This window comes from Mastigoproctus giganteus, chromosome 8 (assembly GCF_048544385.1).
Source record: "Mastigoproctus giganteus isolate SK-2022 chromosome 8, ASM4854438v1, whole genome shotgun sequence".
NCBI classification, from domain to species: Eukaryota; Metazoa; Arthropoda; class Arachnida; order Uropygi; family Thelyphonidae; genus Mastigoproctus; species Mastigoproctus giganteus.
Window position 1 is genome coordinate 176,564,605 of NC_143582.1, and position 26,888 is coordinate 176,591,492.

The following is a 26,888-nucleotide window of genomic DNA, read 5'->3' on the forward strand; positions in this document are numbered from 1 at the left end:
TGTAAATGTGCTTTGCCCTTACTCCTGATTTACTTACTAGTCCTTTAGGTGAAACTTCTGTGGTGTTGCATATTTTTTAACAAATTGAGTCTGGAGCACTGTCTTCATTAATGCTACATAGAACATTGCTGCTTCACCATTTTCTGAAGCTGGCACTGCATAAGTTCCTTTCTTGATCCTCTTATAAAGAGTCTAATTCAAAGCAAGTCTTTTCTGTGATGTGGAACTTATCTTTTCAATGATAAGTTTGTTAAGTTCCACTAATAGTTCTTGGAATAATGATCTTAGGATGGCCTTAGGAGGTATTCATGTCATTTTCCAATCAATACTAGAGTTGACATTTTACCACCTAATTAGATTGTTTTTAATTCTTTCTCTTCTTAGGGAATCATCTAAATTGGCTATTTTAATGTTGATTTCATAACATAAGGTGAAATATTTTTATATCAAGCAAAACAGTTTGGTACAATTTCAATGCAGGTATTGAAAATAGTTTGAAAAAATAATGCTATACTGCATATTATATTTTTCTGTCATTATTGCCCATGTTCTCCTCCCTTGGGCTTAGGTTTTTTAAAAACAACTCTGTTCATCCATCATTTTACTTAAAGTAAGCAACTTATCACCCAATAGATGAATCTGTTTTAATTAACCTTCCTTTGCAAAAATGGTGTCTGATGGACATTGCTTTTCTTTATTTATTTTGTAAATGAAATCCTCCCACATAGAACTCTGCCCACTAACATTTTCTAACTGGTGATACAGCATTTTCTGTTTTCATTTCAATATCTGGCATCTGTTGGATGCCAGTAACAAGTGTCCAATCTTGTTGTAAGGCTTTGATTTTGCTGGCTTAATGCAGGGAGCCAACAAAAATACAGACATTCATTGCTCTGCCAGATGCATACAAGTGTCTGAGTTTCAATCTAGGATCATTTACCTTAAATTCCAACAAATACAATAAAAACTTTTTTATCATTATTGGTGGTTTCTCTCATTTATTTTTGTTATTGGGTTTAAAAATTGTGATTAATATCACCGATTCAGTACAAAAAGCTAAAAATTAATTTTTTATTATTAAAAAAGGGAAGGGGGAATCACAGAGATGCCACATGGGGTGCAAGGGTCAAAAATTTGAAGGCACTGTTGTATGGCTGGTTTCACTCACCAGGCAACCTAAATTAGCAACTTAGACTACTGTTGTCTGAGGGATAATCCAACAGTGAAAAGTAACAGGTATTTGGGTCTACTGAGCAAGGTGGCCAAGAAATTGGAATAAAGTGAAGAAATTATGCAGTTAGTGGAAAATATATCGCATAGGATGATTCTCTGTTCTGTATTAAAAATAGTAATGTCCAGTCAATTCTTTTCTTAACAGTTGGGCATAATATGTTGGGTGACTAAATCATGAGCTAGAGAGTAGTAACAGAATTAGAAGAAAGATGTAAACTTATGGAGCTAACCATTTCCAACATTTATAGGTTTCATGTTGCCACTGAAATTGCACATCATCAGTACCCAAAATGCTTTAAGATAGTCTTTCTCTATAATAATAATGGACTGATTAAGCAAAACATGCATTATGTTTCTGGGGATCTGATGGAATTAGCTAGCTGCTGTGAAGCATGGTACATGGGTACCAGTGAAGAACAGTTCATGACACCTTTTTTTTTATGTAAATCCCAAACACGAGAGGTATTAGAACCTATAGTGCTTGGGTTGGAGGTGAGAAGACAAAAGAAGATATTTGTTGACATTTGACTTTGAACGTCTGTAGACTGTAATTTTCAGGAAATACGTATGAAGGAAGGTTGTTCCAGAAAACGGCAGTTGAATGAATAAACGAGGAAGATGAAAAGTTGGTTCTGTGAGTTTGAAGTTGGACAGTAAATGGATGTTGGCTGGTGGCGGCACATGTTCAGACTGTTTTGAAAGAGAGAGCAGGAATTATAGAAGCTAATTCAGAAGAACAGTGCTCATGTAAGTATCTGTAGAAACGGCATGCAGCAGAAACAGTATGTCTATGAGACAGCGAGTGCAGAGACTCTGTTAGAGATGAGTCATTAATTAACCTAACTGCCCTCTTCTGAATGGAATCAAGAAGCCTAAGAGAGGTTTCGGGGGCACCACCCCAGATGTGAGAACAATATTCCATGGCAGAGCGGATTTGCAATTTGTGCAGAGTGAGCAGCTGTTTGGAAGAAAAGTAATGCCGAGAGCGAAAGAAAAAACCAAGTTTTTTAGATGCAGAAGAAGTAATATTTGTAATGTGCTTGTGCCAAGAGAGATTAGAAGTCAGGGTAATCCCCAAAAGAGATATATCATTTTGCCTAGAAATCAGAGTGTCACCAAAGATAAGCATAAGAGAAGAAGAATCCTTTTTGCAAGATATAAGACAAGACTGAATTTTAGAAGGATTAAAATCAACTCAGTTGTCTTTGCTCACTGGAGAATTACATGGAGATCAGCATTTAAGGAGTTGAAGCTGATTGAGCATGGCAGGGTTTCTCAAAATGGAAAGTGAAATGCATGTGCTATCATTGGCAAAACTATGGATAGGATTTCCAGTCAATGGAAGAAGGCCATTAATATACAAGAGGATAAGAGTGGGGGGGGGGGACCAGCATTAGTGGAGAAGTTAGAAGACAGAGAGCCATCTACCATCACCCTCAGTGAGTGATCAGAGAGAAAACTGGATAACCAATTACAAAAAAACAGTTGGCAAACCATAAGATGAAAGCTTGTTTAGAAAACCTTTATGCCAAGAGCAATTGCTTGTTTCACCGAACTTTTCCATTGAATTAGTCCACAAATGGGTAACATAAGCCAGAATATCACCAGTGGACTGACGGAATCCATACTGGCGATCGTTGATCAGACGGAAGGTTTCTAGGTAGTTTAAGATTTGGTGGTTAATTGATTCCTCCATTACTTTAGAAAGAGTAGAAGTAATTGCAATGGGACGATAATTGGATGGGAGGGATTTGTCACCCTTTTTAGGAACTGGCTGGATATGAGCAAATTTCCAAGCAGAAGGAAAACACCTTTGGAATAAGAAAGTAAAAAAAAAAAAAAAGGCGGCAAAGAACAGAAGTAAGTTCAGGAGCACAGTTTTTGAGAACAAGTGGAGAAATACCATTGTGACCTGGAGCTTTCTTTGCACCAAGATTCGTCAAAATCCTTTTGACGGAAGAGCACAGGAGGCATTGAATGGAGCGTGTAACCTTGTGAACTGCTGGTCATTAAACCACTTTGTCATTAGCTGACATGCCAAATGCTTGCTATACCTTTGCACAGGTCACTAACAATCTCATTAACAACACTGCCCTCAGCATAAATTGGCATAGTGCATCACTTCCTGCCACTCATTTTACAAGGTTCGATTTCCAACAGCTGGAGGAATTTCTGAAATCATCCTGAATTAGCATCAGTTATCTGTAGTGGGGGTTCCCCTCATGAGTTAATTACAGGTTCCCCCCCCCCCCCAGAATACAAAGTATTGATTCTCTTAAAATAACAGTTCAAATTTTTTTGTCCTCTGCCCTGGAATACAGCCAAAATGCCTCTCACATAACCCATGTAGTAGTATGCCTAAAGAGCAAGAAATTACTATATTTCTTTGGTAACACTACTTAACTAGCAATGTATAATTTATCAAATCCAAGTACCTTGTTAACTTTCCATGCCTGTTACAATCCTTTGCCACTGTCAGCAGTATGTGATTTTCACCCTGACATTTTTTTAAAACTGATTTTACCTTTTATTTCCACCTACAGGCATTGCAAGTGACAGTTAATTACACCCATATTGTACATTTATGACTCTGTTTACTTTACATATTGCACTGTTGCTTATTAAGATAAAGCAGCATCGTGTTTCAGTGAATTAATCACATAACACTATCATATTTCCTGTTACTAAATGGTAGATTATTTATTTATTTTTTTTTATTTTACAGAATTGGACAGTGTGCTGCTCACTTGATTATAGCCTCAAATGGTAGAAGAGTATTATTCAAAATAATTAATGAAATTAAAAATCTTACTTTTTAAATTTCAGTTAATCTGTTATATGATTATATTCGCATATAAAATGTGCCACTTTAATGAGAATGACAATGTGCCTACAATAACTGTATGCATGCAAAGTGTTAGATATGGTTATATGTAAATGTTCTTTGACTGCCAGGTTTGTAATTCTTTAGTTAATTTTACTGTTGACCCACAGTGTAGTGTCCCTTGTTAGATTTCAGTTTACAGAAAGGTGTAACTCATAATCATCTGTTTTATATATATATATACTATTGTTACCATTTTGACATATTACATCGTTTCGTTTCCAGGTACATGGGTACCAAATGGAACAATGACAGTGCCAACAAATATGCAGTTTCATATTTCCATATCAAACTTAAATAAATGTGCCAGTATTTTTTTATTTTATTTTTAATTTAGCTAGTTAGTAAAACTGTTGTAAACATGTGCATATCTTAATTGGTGCCAAACACTTTTTCCATCAGTGTAATCAGTTTTAAATAATTAATATGACATTAAATATAAACAATGACCACCTAAACTAAGGTCATTTTAATGTACTTATTCCTTTGTAAATGTAGTTAGTAAATTATGTATAGCACAAAATTAATATCAGATGATCAGCCCCTGGAAGGATAATCCTATTTTGGTGCCTTTCTGTGCTGCAGCTCAGAGCTGATTGTAGTAGCAGGTCTGCTGTTTCTCCTTGTAAATAGATCTGGCAGTAACGTGCTGCCAGTTGTAAATGTCTACTCTTGGCAAACAGCTAGCCATTACAGTAATGCAATGATGCCAAAATTGAATGGCTTACACAGTATTTTTGTTTAAATAAACCAGAGTGTATTGCTCCCATGTGTTTGTGTAAATAGTCTCTAAATAGTTGAAACAGAAATGTATGAAAAGAAACTCCAGTCTACACAAGAACAAATACTTTTCCAACTTCAAGAAAGGTCCCATTTACAATTTTAATAAAGAAAAATAAAAGTTGGTTTTTTTTTTTTTTTTTATTTGAGCATAGATTCTTTACTATTTCCTGCAAAATAGTTACATTTATTATCCATCACACAAACTTAGTTTAGCCCATTTCATTATATAAGAGAGTATGTAATTAAGATATTGTTGGGGAAAAAAAGGTTTCATTTTATGAATAAGCTAGGAAGAAAAAATTTTATGCTATACATCTTTCAATTTTAAGTCCAGAAAAAATGGTGTTATTTTGTATTCTTGTAATATATTTGGCTATAAACTTACCTAATTATATTATAGGAGGGAATTCAAAAAAAGATTTTTATTCACTCAGAAGTAGTTGTGATAGAAAGATGAAAATTTTTTTGTTTGATACCTTGAAATCTCTATAGCAACCATACAAAATTTGGTTTCAATCTGATGATTCATTTCCCCCCCCCCTTTGCAAGGCTGAATGAAGTGGTCACAATGGATAAAGTGAAATACAGATCAATGATTTGGTTCCTCTTTTTGCAAGAGAAACACTCAAAAGAATCCATGAAGAAATCCCAAGGTGCTCAAAGAGTGTTGCAAAAATTAAAGCATTAAGCCTGGAAGGTCTCCAAATTAGTGTAGGGTCTGTGGAGAACATCATCCATCAACAGTTGCATATGAGTAAAAGTGTCTGCTGGATGGTTTCCCAGACTTCTGACCCCTTACCAGAAGGAAAGGGCACAGTGTGCACACGAAATGTTGTTGATGTGCAAGAGGAGTTTTTTGCATGACTAGTCACCATGAATGAAACTTGATCCATCACTCTGATCTCAAAATAATGGAAGCATGCAGAATCACCCCCCCCCCCCGCAAAAAAAAAGTCAAAAGTGCTGTCAGTTTTTGGGATTAGTATGGTATTATACTAACAGATTGCCATCACAGTACAGCCCTTCTGAAGGTAAAGTATTATTCCAATTTCTCATAAAGCTAAAAAAGATGGGGAAAGCTGTCAAAATGCGTGCACCACAGTAACGCCCCAGCACATTCCTTTCATTCAGCAGTGAGGTGTAAAATAGTGCCACATCTTGCTTATTCCCTCGAACTTGCATACTCAGATTTCTTCCTTAATGGAAAAAACTTTGCTGCTGAGTTGTGGTTTGAAGGATAGTAAGAGGACTTTTACAAAAGTGTATTGAGAGATGGCAAACGTGTTATTTTGTCTGGTGACTAAATCTTTTTTTGAACCTACTATCCCATTATTCCTACATGGCCTTATGGGAATCCTATAGTCTCGAAACTTGATACTAGACATGTTAAGCAGACAACTTGTGTAATGAAGACCAGCTAATATTCATAAAATCAGACAAATGCTAACTTATTGTGATTTTATCTTGTAGAGGATCTGTGTCCTCATTTTGAATTTAAACCAAATAAAAATAGAATATTAAATTTCTCTTACCTGAGATTTTTTTTTAGGAATAACTGCATCCAGGTAAGATGAAAATAGTATTGAAAGACCTGCCTAAAGATAGATGAACCTTGTAACAGGACAAAGGAAAAAGCAAGCTTAATCCTTGAAAAAGATAACTATTCATAATTTCAAATGTAATTAAGTTGATTGTGAATGCAGTTCCTTGTCCACAATAGATAGCAGGTGATGTAGAAGTATACCTTTTAATGAAGGTAATTGTGTTATTTTTGTTAGTTGGAAATAAGACACAACACTTACTGTCAGTAAGTTCCAATGAAAGCATATTAATCCGATACTCAGTAATGCCCAAACAAAATGGGTAGGAAAAAAATGCCTTTATTTTTGCAAAGAGCTATTATAAAAATATAAAAAATACATGTATTATTATTATTATATCTATTAAAAAATAGATGTATTATTAAAATAATAGAAAAGTATAAAGGCAGTCATAATGACAGGCCAAAACCCAGACGGAATGCAAGTTCAATAGCATTCTGTGGAGCTGAATCGTAAAAACACACATACACCTCTTTGGGATCCGGAGAAGAAAACAATCTCCTAAAAATAAAAGAATTTTTTGATTAGTAAATTTGTAAAACTTTTCAATCATTTTAATCCTTAAGTGGAAAATTTAAAAACTGTTGATATAATAAATTGAACATAAAATTCTTCAACATATCCATGACCTCAGTACATGGACATAAAGGAAGGGATTGTGGGTTGAAGAGCTATGTTCAACTTTTTAAAAGAAACAAGCAATTTTTTTTTTACTTTATTCAGGTGCAAAAGACCTTTAAGTTAACTACTGAAAGCTGATAATGATTTAAAAATGTGAATACTATCATACCATGCAAAAGGAGTTGTTGCAAACTGCAGTGCAAGTAATGCTGAACAGCTGCCAAACATTACCTTCAATTCAAGAGAAAATTAAATCAAACTTCCAAAACTCATAAGCAAGCACCTAACCGAATGGGTGAATACAGACACCCACTTAAAGAAGAAACACAGCAGTCACTTCTTGAAGGAGGCATTGGTCCTGTGGAAATTCTCTAAACACATGCACTTCTGTCATGGCCAGCTGACAGCAAAATAACCATGTATGCAAGCAATTGAGACACACACACTACAACAAAAATAGGTCTTATATAGGATTAACCTGATGAATAGGAAGGAACTCACTGTGAAAAGACAAAATATAAATTTCCAGGTGGCCAAATGCAAAACAAAAAATTAAATACAATTATATGATCTTCAAAAGAAAATTAAATTAATTAACTACAGTTGTGCCCCCATATCCACTGATTCAGTTAACCATGGAAACACTTACGTGTTCAATACGATGCTTCCTTTTATTTTTTACAATGTTGCATATGGTTTGGTTACCAACATCATAATGGTTCTTTAAAGATTTAATGGATGCACCGTTTTCAAGTTTTTGTTTAATTTGAAAGCACAGCCCTTGTCTTTGCCCGATTCCTAAACAAAAAAAAAAAAATTTTTTTCCCTTTTGCAGTGTGACGGAACACAACAAATGATGCGATGTACTAAATCATTTGGTCTCTTTTTGTTTTGAGTGGTAGGTGTGAAGACAGCAGGGGTTGCAAGATAATACATACACTAATTTCCCAACGACGACTTATAATGCCGGTTCTTGTTGTTACAACTTGCAAAATATCTGTTTATACCTATTCTAGTTATTGGAGTCTTGAAGTGTCCCGGTTAATCCAATCCTGGTAAATCGAGAGTCTGCCGTATTTAATGTTGGTAATATCTTACTGTGTGTTTCATTTATGAATTAAAAACTTTATTATACCTATGTATGTACAAGAAAATCACCTTATATATGGGGTCAGCAGGTGTTCACTTATATCCGCAGGTTCAGCCACCCACAGTAGGTCTTGGAACGTATACCCCGCGGATACGGGGGTCTTACTGTATATTAGAATAGAGATAACCATATTGAAAATTGCAGTAAAAAATCTGTATTTTACCACTTGGTGGTGGTGGTAGTAATAATGGAGGCAATGTGATGCAAGAAAGCAAGCATATGAACTTATTAGCATTAGCCAAAAAAAAAACCAATTTCACATATCCATTCCCTCTAAAAGTTTGTTCCAGCAATTAAGCACTCACTGGCTAAAGGCAAATTTCCACACATCTATTCTTCAACTGCCTTTCCTTAATTTGAATTAAGGAAAGGCAGTTGAAGGATATTCTTAGGATATTCTGACACAGTCACTCATGAATTGGATGTAGGGAACAATTTGGATTTTAGCAAGGCATTTGACTCAGTCCCTCATGATAGGTTACTGGATGGCTGATGGCAGAGGGTTGTCAGAAGTGGGGCCTGCCAAGGATCAGTTCTTGGACCACTGCTGTTTCAGGTTTTCATAAATGGCAAAGGGATAGAAGGCATTATGTCAAAATTTGCAGATGACGTAAAGATTGATAGAGTCGTTAATGATCAGTGCCAAGCAGCACTCCTTCAGGATGACTTGAACAGGCTTTAAGAATGGTGAGAAAAGTGGCTGCTATGTTTTAATGCAGCAAAATGCAAGGTCTTACACACTTGCGGAAATAGCAACCCAAAAAAAATTATACACTGGGTGGAGTTGAATTAAAAGTAGTAGAGGAAGAAAGGGAGCTGGACTGATATAAAGTTTTCTGAGAAGTATAAACAGGCAGCCAAGAAAGCCCATGGGTCCTATTGATGATTTACTGAACATTATCGTGTAGAGATAGGGAGGTCATAATCCCACATTTGGAATACTGTGTCCAAGTATAGAGACCATCTAAAAAACAAGATATTGCGCTTCTTGAAAGGGTCGAAAGATGGGCAACTTGCATGGAGATCGGTAAATGGAAGACTGTACAAGGAAAGTCTTTAATCATGTGGGCTACCTTGGCAACCAGGTACCTTAGAGAAGACCTAATTGAGGTTTATAAGGCTCTGAGAGGGGTTAGTAAAAGGAATAAAGGCAGAATTTTCACTGTTATAAAGAATTCCAGGACTACGGGCCATAAATTCCAATTATAGGGGAATTTTGGCCAGTGCAGCAAAAACCTGTGGCTTCAGTAATATTCACAGCTACACATTTTACATTTAATCAAATTCTGTAGAACCTATCATATGTGTTGCGATTTTAATTATCAACAACATCAACATATGCCAATTAATTCCACACAATGTGTTCATTCATATAATAATGTGCTATATAGCAAAACTGTGTATATATAGTAGAAGTAGAATGTTCAAAATCCAGCTGTCCAAACAACAGACATTTTTAATATTTAGATCACCCCTTCCCTGAATAGTGCAAAAGTTGTTCTCCAGGCAATGCTATCAAATGACAAACTGGTACAGTACTACTAATACAATTATATAATAGATACTGCTTGTGAAAGTTCATTCAGAAGCTGACTTCTGCATTGTATATTCAATGCTTGACAATCAGAAGACTTTCACACGGTAAATCAATGGTATGTATTATTTATAAAATTTCAAACGAAATGTGCTCATTTGGATACTGAGCACATACAGTGGCATATCATCCTATGACATGGGTGGTACTGCTGCAACAGGGCCCTTAACTTGTGGGAAGACCTCAAAAGAAAAAGAGGCCATTTGTATACAAGTAAAAAGGTGAGCCACAATATTACACAATAAGAAAGATTTTATTTCTAAATAAAATACATAAATACTATGCTCTTCAGTATCTCCATAGTTTGGTCGAAAGAATAAATAGAAATAAAAGAATATAATTAAAAAAAATAAATCACGTAGATAAACTGGCAAACAGCAGGTACCCAACACTTCTGACTGAGCAAGCTACTGTGTTATACATACTTTTGACATTTAATTTTATAATTCATGCTTGTTTAGATTTATTGTCCAGAAACTGAAAAACCCAAAAAATAACAATCACCCCACCAGCCAGTGTGAGAAAGCACTACTGAGTTTTTTCCTTACCAAAGGGCATATATGCTGTTAACTTGCAAAAAGCCAGAGATTAGGTATTTGTAGGGAGGAAGAAAATAGGAAGTGCTTTGGTCCAAACAGGCAAATCACACGAGACTTTTTGCAAAAAAAGCAGGAGGTTTTTAAAGTCCACACTGCATTAGAAATTAATTTTACTGACAAAATACACAGAGCCACAGGATTATTCAGCGGTACTGCAACTTTTAAACATATCACGCCTAATATTTTTGGATTATCTGTTTACACAGCAATTGATTATGACTGCTTCAAAAAGGTACCATAGCAGACATTGCACATTTCCAGCAATGTTGAGTCAAAGTTTTGTTTATAACAATAGCACTGCTGCTCTGACTTAGTTATCAAGAGCATTGCTATGAGGAATTATTAAACTGCCAAGGATGCATTAGGATAACCTGTTATATTTCATACTTTCCTGTGCACTTTTCAGTTCCCTAACCCAAGGACAACTGTACATAATTCTTTCTTTCTTCCTTCATATGATAGGTGGAACAAGGCAAGGGGCAAAAGTTGATGTTGTTATACACATTGGAACTAATGACATTAAGAGTAAGAGATCTGCAGATTTACTCAATAAGTACAAGTCAATGTTGAAAAAAAGTCACGAGTTATGGTTGAATGTGAAAGTGTCTGCAATTCTGCCCAGACATAATAGGAGGAAGTATATGATAAGAGATCTGTCGATCAATTCGATCCTGGAAAGATTGTGCAAGGCTCAAGGGGTAGAATTTTTTTCAGCCTGGTCTGTGCTTGTTGACAGGAGAGACTGCGTCTACAGAGATGGGGTACACTTAAATAGAAAGGGTGCAAGAATATTGCTGAAGCTATCGAGGCAGTGTTAGGTGGGTCGGAAAACTGCTAGCTGGGGGGGGGATACACAGACCAAAAGGTTAACAGTGGCCGCAGGCAGAAGCAAAAGTGATTTTTGCACTGCTTCTATTAGAATGAATAGCAGCCTGGAAAGCAAGGCAATAGAGATTTCCAGGACTGCTGGGGGTCATAGTGGAACAAGTAAATACGTGGGCTGTGTTAGGGTAACTAAGAGTAGGAATAGGTGCATGTACACCTATGCTAGGAGTATAGTTAATAAATTTGATGAGCTTGAAGTGCTAGTAAAGGCATCAAAAGAAGATATTGTTGGGATATCAGAGACGTGGTGTTACACAGATATAAGCAGTACAGGACAGGAAGGGAGGAGGGGTTATGCTGTTAGTTAAGGAAGCATCCAATTGATGTTGGTGGACAATGCAGTGTTGAATCTGTTTGGTGTGAAATAAGCACATGGAAAGGAAAAATGAGAGTAGGTGTGCATTATAGGCCTAATAAATCTGATGAGTATAATGAGGGTTTTTATTCAGATATATACTGGAATTTGTTGGTTGGTGACTCGCACACTAGCAAGACCTTTGTGGATTTATTGGTTGGCTGTTTTCTACAGCAGCATTAGCATTAGCATTAGTAGAGGCATTTGATGCAAGAAAGCAAGCTTATGCAGCATCAGCCAAAAAAAAAAAAAAAAAAAAAACCACTTCCACTTCACCCCTCTGTTCGTTCAAAATACCTGTCCAGCTGAGCCTTAAACTTATTTAGGCTATCAACCTCCACCACAAGGGATGGAAGTCTGTTCCACCAACCAACCACCCGCTGGCTAAAGGCAAATTTCCGCACGTCTATCCTACATCTGTCTTTCCTCAATTTGAATTTATGCCCTCTCAGGTGATTATTCTGAGCTAGAGGAAGAATCCCATCAGCATTGAGCATGCTTAAACCATTCAAGGCTTTATACACCTCTATCAGATCACCTCGCTGGTGCCTAGTCTCCAGACACTGTAATTTGCAAAACTTAAGCCTTTCTTCGTAAGAGCACCCCTTTGTTCCATTCACTAATCTTGTTGCCCTTCTCTGTACTCGTTCCAGCAGCTCTACATCCTTCTTGAAATGAGGCCTCCAGACCTGTATACAGTACTCTAGGTGTGGCCTGACCATCGCCTTATACAATGGAATAATCACCTCCTTATCCCTGCTGGAAAAATTCCTGTATATCATTGACAATACTCCATGAGCTACTCTTGCAGCCCGTCTGCACTGCTCAGAGAACTTCATATCTGCCTGCACAACCACCCCCAAGTCCCTTTCATTCTCTACCACTGTCAGTGTTGTACCATAGAGTTGATACGTTGCTCTGGGGTTGCTGTTTCCCATGTGTAGTACTTTACATTTGTCAATGTTAAACTTCATTTGCCACCTCTCAGCCCATCTGCTCAACCTTTCCAGATCCTGTTGCAGAAGCATAGTGTCAGTAGTGTCCTTGACAACCCTGCCAACCTTTGTATCGTCTGCAAACTTGGACATTAATCCCGATATACCATCATCAATATCATTTATAAATACAGAAAACAATAATGGACCCAACACTGAGCCCTGAGGGACTCCACTAATAACATCAGTCCACGATGAGCAGTGTTCATTGATTACCACTCTCTGTCTTCTCCCCCTCAACCACCCCTTTATCCATAGCAGCAATTTGCCTCCAATGTCACACTGCTCCAATTTGTGTAGCAGTCTTCCATGTGCAACAGTATCAAAAGCCTTTCTAAGATCCAAGTATATAATATCAAAGTTATTCCCTGCATCCAGTTCTTTTGTGACTGCATCATAGTATCCAATCAAGTTGGTCAGGCAAGACTTCCCCTTAACAAAACCATGCTGTGTCTGAGCTATAACTGAAGTCTTGTCTAAATGATCCTGCAGTGCGTCTTTAACCAGTGCCTCCATTAATTTTCCTGGAACAGAAGTCAAGCTCACAGGTCTATAATTACTTGTGTCAGCCTTTGATCCTCCTTTGTGAATTGGGGTCACATTTGCACATTTCCAGTCTATGGGTACCTCCCCTGAGTCCAAGGAAGCTCTCATAATTATGGCTAAGGGTTTGCTTACTTCCTTTGCTGCCTCCTTTAATATAACTGGATAGATCCCATACACCCCGGGTGCCTTTCTTGTGTTTATCTTCAACAGTTTCTCCTCCACTTTACTCCCAGTTATTTCAAGATTCTGTAACTTACTGCTAGAGTTGAATACACCTCTGGCATTCCCCTCGCTGAATAACTCCTCATGTGTGAATGTCGATGCAAAATATTCATTTAGTTTGTTAGCCACCTGAGCAGGATCATCAACACTTGACCCATCAATATCAAGTGGACCAATCTGATTCATCCCTTTCCTTCTAGAGTTTACATAAGTAAAGAACTCTTTGCTGTTTTTCTTTGCATCCCTTGCCAAGGATTTCTCGTAATCTGCCTTCGCCTGCCTAACCTCCTTTGTAACTTGGTTGCATATCAACTTGTATCTATCATAGGCTTCTGTGTCATGTGTTAATTTGTAAGTATCCCATGCATTTTTCTTCTCTGCCATATGCCTCATTAGTTCATCTGACATCCATTTTGGCCTAAACCTTGAACAATATTTCTTAGTTGGTATGTAAAGCCTAGTAGCTTCCAAGATAAGTTCTTTGAATGCTTCCCATTTTGAATTTGCTGTTGGTAACATCATCAGTTGGTCCCACTGTATAGAATTTAAATACTGTCTCAGTCCATCGTAGTCGCCTTTACGGAAGCAATAACCCTTCCCTTTGCCCCTAATGGTAGTTACCTCTTTGAGTAAATCCCACTTCAGCACACTGTGATCACTGCCACCTAGTGGTTCGTTTATCTGCAGATTCTTAATGCATGAAGAATCACTGCTGATAATCAAATCAAGAGTATTACTCCCTCTAGTTGCCTCCCGAACATGCTGATGTAGAAAACAATCATCCAATAAATCCACAAAAGCCCTGCTAGTGTGTGAGTATCCAGCCCCCAAATTCCAGTCAATATCTGGGAAATTAAAATCTCCCATTATAAGACACTCTGATTTACTGGCCCACTCTATTTCCCTGTACAGTTCCTTATTATACTCATCAGAGTCATTAGGCCTATAGCACACTCCTACTCTCAATTTTGATCTCCCAATGCTTATGTCACACCAAACTGACTCCATGTTCAAGAGGCAACCAGAGGGATTACTACTCTTGATCTGATTATCCATGCATTAAGAATTTGCAGATAAAGGAACCACTGGGTGACAATGATCACAATGTACTGATGTGGGAATTACTTAAAGATGTAACTACCATCAAGGCTAAAAGGAAGGGCTTTTGCTTTTGTAAAAGTGACTAGAGGGGTCTCAGACAGTTTTTAAATTCTGCACAGTGGGATGAACTGATAATGTTACCAATGTTGAATTCTAAATGGGAAGCCTTCAGGGACTTAATTTTGGAGGCTACTAGGCTTTTCATTTGAACTAAGAAATACTGTTCAAGGTTTAGGCCTAAATGGATGTCAGATGAATTAATGAGCCTCATGGCAGACAAAAAGAATGGGATGCATATAAAGTATCAGGTGACACAGAAGCCTATGGCAGGTATAAACTATTCTGTAATCAAGTCACAAAGGAGGCTAGGCAGGCGAAGGCAGATTACAAGTAATCTTTGGCAAAGGATGCAAAGAAAAACAGCAGAGTTCTTTACTTATGTAAACTCTAGAAGAAAAGGGATGAATCAGATTGGACCACTTAAACATAGATGGGTTGACTATTGATGATCATGCTCAGGTAGCTGATAAACTGAATGAGTATTTTGCATCTACCAAAAAAAACGCCACTCCCATTTCACCCCTCCATTCGTTCGAAATACCTGTCCAGCTGAACCTTAAATTTATTTAGGCTATCAACTTCCACAACAAGGGATGGAAGTCTGTTCCACCAACCAACTACCCGCTGGCTAAAGGCAAATTTCCACACATCTATCCTACATCTGTCTTTCCTCAATTTGAATTTATGCCCCCACAGGTGATTATTCTGAGCAAGAGGAAGAATCTCACCGGCATTGAGCATGCTCAAACCATTCAAGGCTTTATACACCTCTATCAGATCACCTTGCCTGTGCCTAGTCTCCAGACACTGTAATTTGCAAAACTTAAGCCTTTCTTCGTAAGAGCAACCTTTGTTCCATTCACTAATCTTGTTGCCCTTCTCTGTACTCATTCCAGCAGCTCTACATCCTTCTTGAAATGAGGCCTCTAGACCTGCTCAGAGAACTTGATATCTGCCTGCACAATTACCTCCAGGTCCTTTTCATTCTCTACCACTGTCAGTGTAGTACCACAGAGTTGATACGTTGCTCTGGGGTTACTGTTTCCCTTATGTAGTACTTTACATTTGCCAATGTTAAACTTCATTTGCCACCTCTCAGCTCATCTGCTCAACCTTTCCAGATCCTGTTGCAGCAGCATAGCGTCAGTAGTGTCCTTAACAATCCTGCCAACCTTTGTATCGTCTGCAAACTTGGACATTAAGCTTGATATACCATCATCAATATCATTTATAAATACAGAAAACTACAATGGATCCAACACTGAACCCTGAGGAACTCCACTAATAACATTAGTCCATGATGAGCAGTGTCCATTGATTATTACTCTCTGTCTTCTCCCACTCAACCATCCCTTTATCCATTGCAGCAATTTGCCTCCAATGCCACACTGCTCCAATTTATGCAGCAGTCTTCCATGTGCAACAATATCAAAGCCTTTCTAAGATCCAAATATATAATATCAAAGTTATTTCCTGCATCCAGTTCTTTTGTGACCGCATCATAGTATCCAATCAAATTGGTCAGGCAAGACTTTCCCTTAACAAAACCATGCTGTGTCCGAGCTATAACTGAAGTCTTTTCTAGATGATCCTGCAGTGCTTCTTTAACCAGTGCCTCCATTAATTTTCCTGGAACAGAAGTTAAACTCACGGGGCTATAATTAATTTTGTCAGCCTTTGATCCTCCTTTGTGAATTGGGGTCACATTTGCACATGAGGAGTGTGCCAGAAGTTTATCAAACGCTAACAGGGAGCTAAGTGATTTTGTAATAACTGAGAGCAAAGTGGAGGAGATGTTGAAGTTAAACGTAAGGAAAGCACCACAGGGTGGATATGATCTACCCAGTTATATTAAAGGAGGCAGCAAAGGAAGTAAGCAAACCCTTAGTCATAATTATGAGAGGTCCCCATGAACTGGAGTTGTGCAAATGTATCACCAATTCACAAAGGGGGGTTCAAAAGCTGACACAAGTAACTACAGACCTGTTAGTTTAACAGGTCTGTAGTTACTGGTTAAATGGAATCACTGGTTAAAGAAGCATTGCAGGATCATCTACCCAAGACTGCAGTAATAATTAAGACACATCATGGGTTTGTTAAAGGGAGGATTGGATATTATCATGTTGTCACAAAGGAACTGAATGTATTAAACATGTATTCCACTGGTCTTGTAACTGTAACCTCAATAACGAATGATGCTTGCTTGCTGTTGCCAGCTTTTTTTTTTTTTTTTTTTAATGGCTAACTGAACAATTATCGCAAACTATTCTCAAGTGTTTATCCTGGCTGCGTTCATTAACAAAATTAATGAAAAAAAATTCCGATTTTAACAGACTAGATAAATAGTGTTTTTCCAAAAATACAGAAACTCTATGTTACCAATTCTAGTACAATGAGGAGCCAAATGGAGTCAAAAACACAGATTCTCCATCGTAAATCTAGGTATATTGCAGCTACACTAATGATTAGCTACTTATAATCCAATCTATAACTCTTTCATTTTTAAGTTTGAATTTATGCCTGCCAATATATCATCAGGCACTTTGGACCTTTTAAAAAAAACTCAGTTTTCTTTTAGTGGCTACATTGAATATGAAATACACTATCCTCCAACACTATACAACAAAAAAAAATTATGACCACTGTCAGCTTTAATAACATCAATAATCCCCCTCTGGGAGACACTTTTTACATTTTTTTGGTATGTGGAAATCAGAGTCTTCTTCTACTTTTTTTTTTTTTTTTTTTTTTTTGATTTGGTGGTGGTTGGCGCATCGGCTTCTGTGGCCATATTGCACCTTCCAAGGTTTTTGCAGTACTTTGATCCAAGCCCGAGGCGGGAATCGAACCCGCGACCTTTGGGTTGCCGGGCAGGTACTTTACCCACTCGGCTAGCCCGGTCGGCTTCTCCTACTGTAAGGATGCCGCTATTTTGTTCCAAAACATACCAAAAGTATTTAAATAGATTCAGATCTGGACTCTATGTCATAAAGAACAGTCAGTATACAACTGTACTTTATGACATGGAGCACTTTCATATTATACCATTACAAATCTTCAAAGAATTGCTACAATGCAGTTAAGATAATGTCACTGCTGCATTGATAGTTTCATTTGTGGAAACTAGTGGTCCAAGACAATTTCAGTGAAACTGTTCTCTGCACTAGGCTAGGTTGTGACATGCACTGTTGGGAGGTGGCTTTGACTTGTGAGCAGCTGAGTGACCATGGCAACCCATCTACAAAGTGTTTTACTGATGCTTGTCAGTCCTACCAACTCTCTTACAACCGAGTTCATTAAGGGTGCTTTAGTAATTTCTTCTCATCATCCATTCAACTATCAACATGCTCTGGGATCATTGGCCGTACTGTACAAGGTTTTTAACAGGTCATTTTTTGCGATCTAGTATCCTTTCTCATCTCATTCTGTTTCATCTACCCGATGCTGGATGTACTTATATAACTGTCACATGAACTCTGAAATTAATCATTACTTCTGGGGTTGAGGTAACCCAATACATGTTGGAGAATAGTATATATATATATATAAATTTGACTTGACTTACCCGACAACCCAGTATGTAATGGAGGAAGACTTCTTTGGATTATTCCCAGGAGGTGGTGTATAATGGAAAAGTACACCATGTTCTTTCACAGATGTTACTGAACGATCAAGGCCAAATTTAAGGCTATGTTTCAGTTTCAACATTTCCTATAAAAATACAGCAACCATTAACTAACATACAGATTATATGAGGAGTGGTCAATAAGTATTTAACCTAGAAATATTTAAGTTAGGGATTTATGTAGCTACACTCTAATTATCTCAGTAGAATAAGGTGGGTGCTGCAGGGTTTCAAAGCCAACTTGATTGTAAAGTCAGTGTGAGCAGGAGCATTATCAGCTAGGAGGGAGATAGCTTTGAATAGCTTCCTGCATCTCTTCAAATTGATAGTATCTTTTAACTTTACCAGGAGGTTCCTGTAGTATTACCCAGTGATTACCTCCTTTGGGATAATATTTCCACCATTTGACAGTTAGTTCTCATAACTTACTTTAAACTAATAGTTTTCCTTAAAAAATTTTAGTCTGATGTGGAAAGAAGCAAAGATTATCAATAGAACCAAGATCAAGTTTTTCTGACAATTATTAACTTTTTATACTAAACTGCCAAAAGTATCTGGATACCCTGGGATTTGGGAAAAATTGAATCAATACTAGAATGAATCATAATTATACACTAGAAGTAAAAAAAGATTGAGGGAGTGATGTATTGAGCTGAACAACTGACAGCCATCATACGATGCCATATTAGCAATCCATGTGTTGTGCCTTTGCAGCAAACTGCAACATCCTATATCAACAGGCTCACCTGAGCCATATAGCCTCAGAAAGTATAACTCTGTATTCTGGGATCGTAAAGGAGTGATTCTGGAACATTATCTAGAGGAAAGAGAAACAGTGATAAATACTGTGATGGCTTTGGAACCATTTAAAGCAAGCAATTCAAAAGGAACACCATGGTTTTCTATCCTGATAATGCCCATCTTTACACTGTTCTCTTGTAAATCAGATACAGAAATTTGAGGTATTACCCCATCCTCCATATTCACCAGACTAAGCTCAATGTGGTTATCACCCTTTTTGGCTACTATTGTTTGTTTGTTATTTGGTTTTTTGGAGCATTAGCAACTATGGCCATATTGCTCCTAGATATGCGGTGGTCATTCCCTGACCTTTCCACATCCTCCGTATTTGGTGGTGACGGGCTCAAACCCTGGTCTAATCAAGAAGCATGTGCTACGCACTGCTACTCCTTCCCACCTGGCTACGGAGGCATCTTGGCTACTAAAAGATGCACTAAGAGGATGTCACTTCTCATCAGACGAGGAGGTCAAAGTGGAAGTGCAGAAATGGCTCCACCACCAACCACAAAACTTCTCTCCGAGAATCCAGGCATTAATGGTGTTGGGAGAAGCACATCAAATGTATTGTGGACTGGATTGAAGACTGACACACTGTTTTCTTGTTTATGAAATACAGCTTTTATTTAACTTATGCAGTTTTTGCTTGAATAGCTTTGTACTAATTTTCTCTCTAATGCTGAATGTTTGAAATTAAAAAAAAAAAAAAGCTGCTTACCTTACACTTAACTGAAGTCTGAAAAACTTTATGTATATCTAAGCAAGACTGGTAAAAATTCTTCATGATCTCTTCACTGACTGGTCCATGAAGCCACTTATTATCATGCACAGTAGGAGCAAGGAAAACACCATCTGCAAGGTCCATGTGAAGGTAATGAAATAATGTGTTTTCACAGCCTGATACCAACCTGAAATATTTTTTTAAAAAAACAAAAATATCAGGAATGTACTATTTTAAACTTAATTTTTGCATAAAATTACAATCATAAATTTAAATTGTTCCTTAACTATATATGCATAAACCATTTATGTTAATGTTTTTGCTACATATAAAAATGATGCTTTAGCATTACTTTTACATAACTGAATGTCTGTCATGGGCGCTGGCAGGATATTTTGAAAGGTGGTGCAAAAAAAAAAAAAAAAAAAATTAAAAAAAATTACAGTGTCTACTTTTAGTGCACTTGTTGTTATGCTGAAATATTACCCCTGCTGCTTGATGCATTTATTTCCAATTATTTGTTTGAAGATATAAATAATCGCAACACAAGCACAATGAAGAATGCGCTAGTCCCACAGGAATTAGTTGTTGGTGGTGACTCTATTATCAGGGAAACGGAATATATTGTGCAAAAAGGATAGGTTGAACAGGACCAGGGTATGTCTGCCAGGGGCAAAAGTTTATAACTAGAGCAGATATATTTTAAGGGCATAAAAAGTGATATTGTTGTACACATTGGCACCAATGATATATCAAGAGTAGGAGAATGGAAGAATTACTTAACACATACAGGTCAATGTTGAAAAAAAAAGCAGCAAGAATCTGAAGGTGTCTACAATTCTGCCCAGACACGATTGGTTGGGTTTAATTGATGCATTAGCAACTAAGCCTATATTAGCAACTAAGGCTTGATATCTCATTGGCACCAATGATATATCAAGAGTAGGAGAATGGAAGAATTACTTAACACATACAGGTCAATGTTGAAAAAAAGCAGCAAGAATCTGAAGGTGTCTACAATTCTGCCCAGACACGATTGGTTGGGTTTAATTGATGCATTAGCAACTAAGGCTATAATGCGCCAAAACCAGGTGATATGTAAAAAAAATTATAAACTTTCACTGACCTAATTAGGTCACCATGTCAAGGTATAAAATGTAGAAAAGATAAATCAATAAAGAAAAATTTTAAATACAAGTAAAAACCTTTATTGATTTAAAATAGCTAAAAACAGCAGATACATGGTCATTGTCGGATAAAATCTGACCGAGTGTATACGGCTCAGTCAGATGATTAAAAGTGGTAAAATGGATATTGCTAAAATCTGGACAATCAATTAAAATGTGTCTGATAGTTAAAATTCTGCCACAGGACTCACACATAAGAGGGTCATCAGCCCTCAGCAAAAACGAATGAGTAAAATGACTGTCCTATGCGGGTCCGGGCAAGAACAACTTCCTCCTTACGATTCCTGCGCAGACTAGACTGCCACGGTTCAATTACAGGCTTTATGCGATATAATTTATTCGCAGTCTGTCTATTCCACGAATCCTGCCATTGGGAGTGTATCTTTTGGTGTATTATTTGCCTGTAGTCTGTATAGGGGACTGACAGGCAGCTATTATTATTGGGAATTGCTGATTTGGCTGCGTTGTCAGCCAAATCATTTCCACTAATCCCAACGTGGCTAGGAATCCAGCAGAAGCGGATATCATATTCACGTTCACGGAGGAAGTGAATCTTCTGCTGAATGCTAGATAGAACTGGATGAGAATTATATCTCACAGTTATTAAAGCCTGTAACATACTGAGAGAGGGAGAGAGTCGGAATATATAATGAACTGTTGGTATTGGCATATACTAATGTCATCCAAGGCTAACTCTATAGCGTGCAAGCTCTGCAGTAAATATGCTGCATTCAGAGAGAATCTGCTCCAATGTAGTGGCGTCTGTAAAGACAGCAGCAGATCCCACATATGATTCCGACTTCGAACCGCCTGTGTAAACTGGCGTGAAGTCAGAATGTTCAGTTTGGTGTGCTGAATAAACTGCAGGTAGACAGATGATGGAGTGTCTGACTTTCCCCAATTTCTAAGGGAGAAGTCACATGTTGGAACATGAGCATGCCAGGGTGGAAGGGGTTGTTTTGGTGTTTGGGCAACCTTGTCTACCCTAATATTAAGTTCTTTGAGTAGCTCTTGGAGACGAATATCAAAAGGACGATTGGCAGTCTTACGGGTGTTGTACAAATTTTCCCATTGTGGGTCAAAAACGAATGGCCACATAGGATGGTCTGGCAGGGATTTCACTTTTAAAGCGTACTTTAGAGACAACTGCTAACGTCGAAGTGATAACGGGGTTTGTTTGCTTCGACGTATAAGCTCTGGCCAGGAGATGTTCGAAATGCTCCAGTAGCGATATGGAGAGCCTGATGATGGACAGGATCCAGCCATCGAAGTACACTGTCTCTGGCCGAATTGTATACCAGGGACCTGTAATCTAATCTGGATCGTACAAGTGCACGGTAGATGCGTAGTAGGGTGCATCGATCCGCACCCCAAGATGTAGAGGAAAGAGAGCGCAGAATATTTAGCCCTCTTGTGCACTTTGTGCGGAGTTGACGGATGTGATCCAGAAAGGTCAGCTTTTTATCAAATACGTGTCCCAAGAATTTTGCGTTCCCCGCTACTGGAATAGCATTTTGTCCAAGCCTTAATTCAGGTTCAGGATGAAGATTACGCTTACGACAAAAGTGTACGCAAGCGGTCTTCTCCGGCGAGAACCTGAATCCATTTGCAAGTACCCAGGAGTTGAGGCGATCAATGGATTTCTGCAGTTGTCTTTCAATAACCCTCATGTTGCATGACTGACAAAATATGCTAAAGTCATCAACATAGAGGGCACTGTTTACAGTTGGAGGAAGTTGTTCTGTGATGGAATTTACTTTGATGGCAAAAAGCATGACACTTAAAAACTGATCCTTGTGGTACTCCCTCCTCTTGGGTGAAGGAACGAGAGAGTGAGGATCCCACACGAACTTGGAAAGATCGATTGGCTAAAATGTTTTTAATAAAAAATGGGGAGTTGCCCTCTAAGACCAAGGCTATGCAAATCTTTTAAGATGCCAAATCTCCAAGCTGTATCGTCATATGCTTTCTCCATGTCAAAGAACACTGACACCAAGTGTTCGCATTTTAGGAAAGCATCCTAGATGGATGTTTCCAGTTTAATAAGATGGTCAAAAGTGGACCAGTTCCTTCGGAAGCCACATTGGATGTTGGAGAGAAGGTCATTTGATTCTAAATACCATATTAGACGAAAATTAACCATTCTCTTCAGGATTTTGCACAGACAGTTAGTCAGAGCAATAGGATGATAATTAGTAGTGACTTTTGGATCCTTTCCTGGCTTAGCAAAGGCAAGAACGATTGCCTTGCGCCAGGAATCCGGAAACTGCCCTTCAAAAAAGATTCTGTTATACAGAAGGAGCAGATAATCCATAGATTTTGGTGAAAGATGCTTAATCATTTCATAATGGATGCCATCTGGTCCAACAGCACTTGATTTGGAAAGAGTGAGGGCTCTTTTCAGTTCCTGTACAGTGAATGCCCCCGTTGTAGGGATAAAGGCTCTTAGACTTAAAATTAAGTGCCTGTTTTCCGATTTTATATTTCAGGACCAGGAACTCTGGGGAATACAAAGATGTTGCAGAGATGTTAGAGAATGTTTCCCCAAGAGAATTGGCTATTGCAGTTGGATCTGCAATAGTGCATTTTCATTTTCCGGATTTTATCCCAGACCAACTTAGTACTAGTGGACTGAGAAATTGACGAAGTAAAACGGATCCATGATTCCTTTTGACTCTGATGCTGGATGTAGCGTGCTTTGGCTTGTGTGCGTTTAAAGGCTATAAGGTTGGTCATGGTAGGATATCAGCGGAACATCCCCCACGATTTGTTTTGAGCCTTTTTTGCTGCTGTGCATTGTGAATTCCACCAAGGTTTGGGAAATGGTGGAAACCGGGCAGATGTTTTTGGAACAGCATTCGCAGCTGCTTGGACGATAATTTCTGTGATGTACGTTATTGCATCATTGATAGGCTCCTGACAGACAGTACTGAGGTCAAAATTTGCCTGATGTTGGAAGGCAGTCCAGTCAGCCTGATCAGTCTTACACTGTGGTAATCTGAAAGGAAGACACGGTCTCCCACTGTGTAACAAGGTTATCACAGGGAAGTGATCACTTCCGTATGGATTCTCCTCCACTTCCCAAGTGAGCGAAGGGAGTAGAGAAGGGGAGCAGATAGAGAGATCAATGGCAGAAAAAGTACGGGTAGGCATGTGGAAGAAGGTATTTGTTCCAGTATTTAGAAGGGAAAGGTCATTGTCATTTAGCATACGCTCTATGACTTGTCCCCTTCCATTGATGTTAGCACTACTCCACAGGGTGTTATGTCCATTAAAATCCCCGAGAAGTAAGAAAGGGGGGGGGCAACTGCGTTACAAGATCATCAAGGTCTTCCTTGAAGATGTCAGTCCCAGGTGGCAAATAAATAGAGCACACAGTTAATAAAAATCCCACTGTAAGGCTAATTGCAACAGCCTCTATGCTAGTTGTAATTAGCAAGTGCTGAACTGGGGTCTGGTTGCCCACAAGGATAGCCACTCCTCCATGAGCAGGACCATCCGCAATTCTGTCCTTACGAAAAAAATGTTATATTATGCATGGTGCGGTTATCATTGCTTTAGATAAGTCTCCTGCAAGCAAAAGCAAACTGGCTTGTGCTTTTGCAGGAGTGCCTTGATATCATCTGTATTTCGCCGGAATCCACGACAATTCCATTGTAGGAATTTAGCCATTATTTTGGCTTGGTGGGTCCATCAGGCGGCTTCCGAGGTGCTGAGGGCTTACTTTTGTCGGTCTTGGATTTATCTTTTTATGGGAAGAATGGACGCTGTCCCGTGTCCATTTCTTCCTCCACAAAGAGTTCCAAGACTGACTCATCCGGTACCACCTTGTTCTCTATATCCATTGTTTCTTTATTACTGTTGGCTCTTTACCACTTGGTTTTGGTGGAGCACTAGGAGGTACGGATATAGGAGTGGCAACCGATTGTTTTTTTGGTGGGCTTTTGTGAACTCAATAAACAGCATGCAATCGGAGTGAATGACTCTCTTGGTGGTACAGTCATCTCAGTTTGTGTTCCGATAGTGCACTTAGCAGAAACCTTCTGAGCATATGAAGGTTCCCGCTATTTATTGGTTGGATACGTTTTATGGCCTCTGGGTAGGAGATATTCAGCTCTGTTTTCAATTTTTGGATTTCTTTTTCATCCTTCCACCGCTGGCATGCTCTAGACTAGGCGGGGTGCTCTCCTTGGCAGTTGACACAGGTCGGTTTTGGAGCTGAACATTCCTTGCTCTCGTGGTCTTTAACACCACATCGAGCACAGGCAGGGTTACCACGACAAGATGTTTGTGAGAGTGGCCGTATTTTTGGAATCTAAAACACCGCAGTGGGTTTGGGATATAAATCCTCACTGGGCAGTTTAGATAGCCTGCCTTGATGGAACTTGGAGGCTGTGGGGTGTTGAACTGAGGATAAGAACTCGGGTAGGGACGAGATTCCCATCCTTCCTTATCGACATTCTCTTGACAGCTGTCACTCCTTGGACTTTTAATTCAGAGCAGATCTCTTCTTCAGAAACATGAAGAAGGTCCCACTCTGATATAACACCTCATGAAGAATTCAGAGTTTTGTGGGGGGTTACGGTGATAGGTATTCCCCCTATGGATGTAGAATTCAAGATTTTTTCAGCTTGTTTTGTTCTGGAGGCTTCAACCAAAAGGTCGCCAGAACGCCAACCCTTCTAATCCTTTCTGGATAAAGAAGGGTGACATCTTTCCAATTGACTGCTCTCTGGTGGAATGGAGAATGAGGAAAAGCGGTGTCACTGATGGTGGTGGTGTATCCTCAGTCCTGGCTTTTTTTGCAAAGAAGTTTTCTGTCATCGTCTAGATTAGATAGGGCCTTGTTGGGGTCCCAGAAGAAGAGGGATTTAAATTACTCATAGGAGTATGATAAAAATTTCAGATGCCCTAAGTACCTCACCCACCACGGAGCCCTACAAGGGGACGCCCACTCGTGAACTAGCAGGTACTGCGTACACGAATGGGACGCCAAGTTAGCTTAGAAGCACCATACCCACGTTTCCAATAAGCCTTGATCCCATCCCCGGGACCAAAGGGAGGGAGACTTATTGGAACGCAGTTGACCCTAGCAGTAAGAACCACCCGTCTTGTCGAAGCAGGGGCCAAAGTGGTGTATTAAGGCTGGGCCCCTCAACCACTAGGATCCCCCTTTCCGCATTCCTCGGGTCGCGGTGCACGGCTGCACACGCCGGATTCCAAAGATATAACCCTGGAACCAAGGTATGGGCATTAGATCACAGTGATGCTAATCTGGAAGCCCAGCAGCATCACTGGGAGGTCCCCTCCCCACGTACAGGTGCCCACGTCGAGGGGCCCAGACATGATAGGAGGGAGTATATGATGAGAGCCTTGTCAATTAATTTGGTCCTGGAGAGATTGTGCAAGGCTCATGGGGTAAAATATTTTTCAGCCTGGTCTGTTGTTACCAGGAAAGACTGCTTCTACAGGAATGGAATACACTTAAATAGAAAGGGTGCAAGAATATTTGCTGATGCAATCGAGGCAGTGTTAAGTGGGTTGGAAAATTGCTAGCTTGGTTTGGGGGGGGGGATACATGGACTGATAGATTAACAGTAGCCGCTGGCACAGGTGAAAGTGATTCTTGCACTGTTTCTATTGGAATGAGCAGCAGCCTGGAAAACAAAGTGAAGGGTTTTCAGAGACTGCTAGGAGTCATTGAAGAACAAGTAAATACATGGGCTGTGTTATGGTAGCTAATAATTACGAGAGCTTCCTTGGACTCAGGGGAGGTACCCATGGACTTGAGATGTGCAAATTTGACCCCGATTCATAAAGGAGGATCAAAGGGTCTGTAATTACACAAGTAATTAGAGACCCATTTGTTTAACTTCTTTTTTTTCTAGACAAGACTGCAGTTATAGTTCAGACACAGCATGGGTTTGT

The 26,888-nt window shown here is 38.8% G+C and overlaps 2 protein-coding genes across 6 annotated transcripts in view; one reads left to right on the forward strand and one right to left on the reverse strand.

Moving 5' to 3' along the window:
• The window catches only part of LOC150082029 (rho guanine nucleotide exchange factor 17-like), an 862,761-nt gene extending 857,778 nt beyond the window's left edge, over positions 1–4,983 (forward strand). The window contains exon 27 of the mRNA XM_090380403.1: positions 3,959–4,983. The gene's annotated coding sequence lies outside the window, so the exon portion shown is untranslated. The remainder of the gene's footprint in view (positions 1–3,958) is intronic.
• A 1,890-nt stretch (positions 4,984–6,873) lies between these two features.
• in (inturned planar cell polarity protein) overlaps positions 6,874–26,888 on the reverse strand; it is a 349,766-nt gene continuing 329,751 nt past the window's right edge. For 4 of the 5 annotated variants that reach the window (XM_090379923.1, XM_090379921.1, XM_090379922.1 and 1 more), the window contains 3 exons: positions 19,771–19,960; positions 18,195–18,340; positions 6,874–7,002 (listed from right to left, as the gene is read on the reverse strand). In XM_090379923.1, the coding sequence (XP_090236049.1) occupies positions 6,891–7,002; positions 18,195–18,340; positions 19,771–19,960 (448 nt within the window). In that variant the 3' untranslated portion in view covers positions 6,874–6,890. The remainder of the gene's footprint in view (positions 7,003–18,194; positions 18,341–19,770; positions 19,961–26,888) is intronic. The other variant, XM_090379924.1, reaches the window with a different exon arrangement.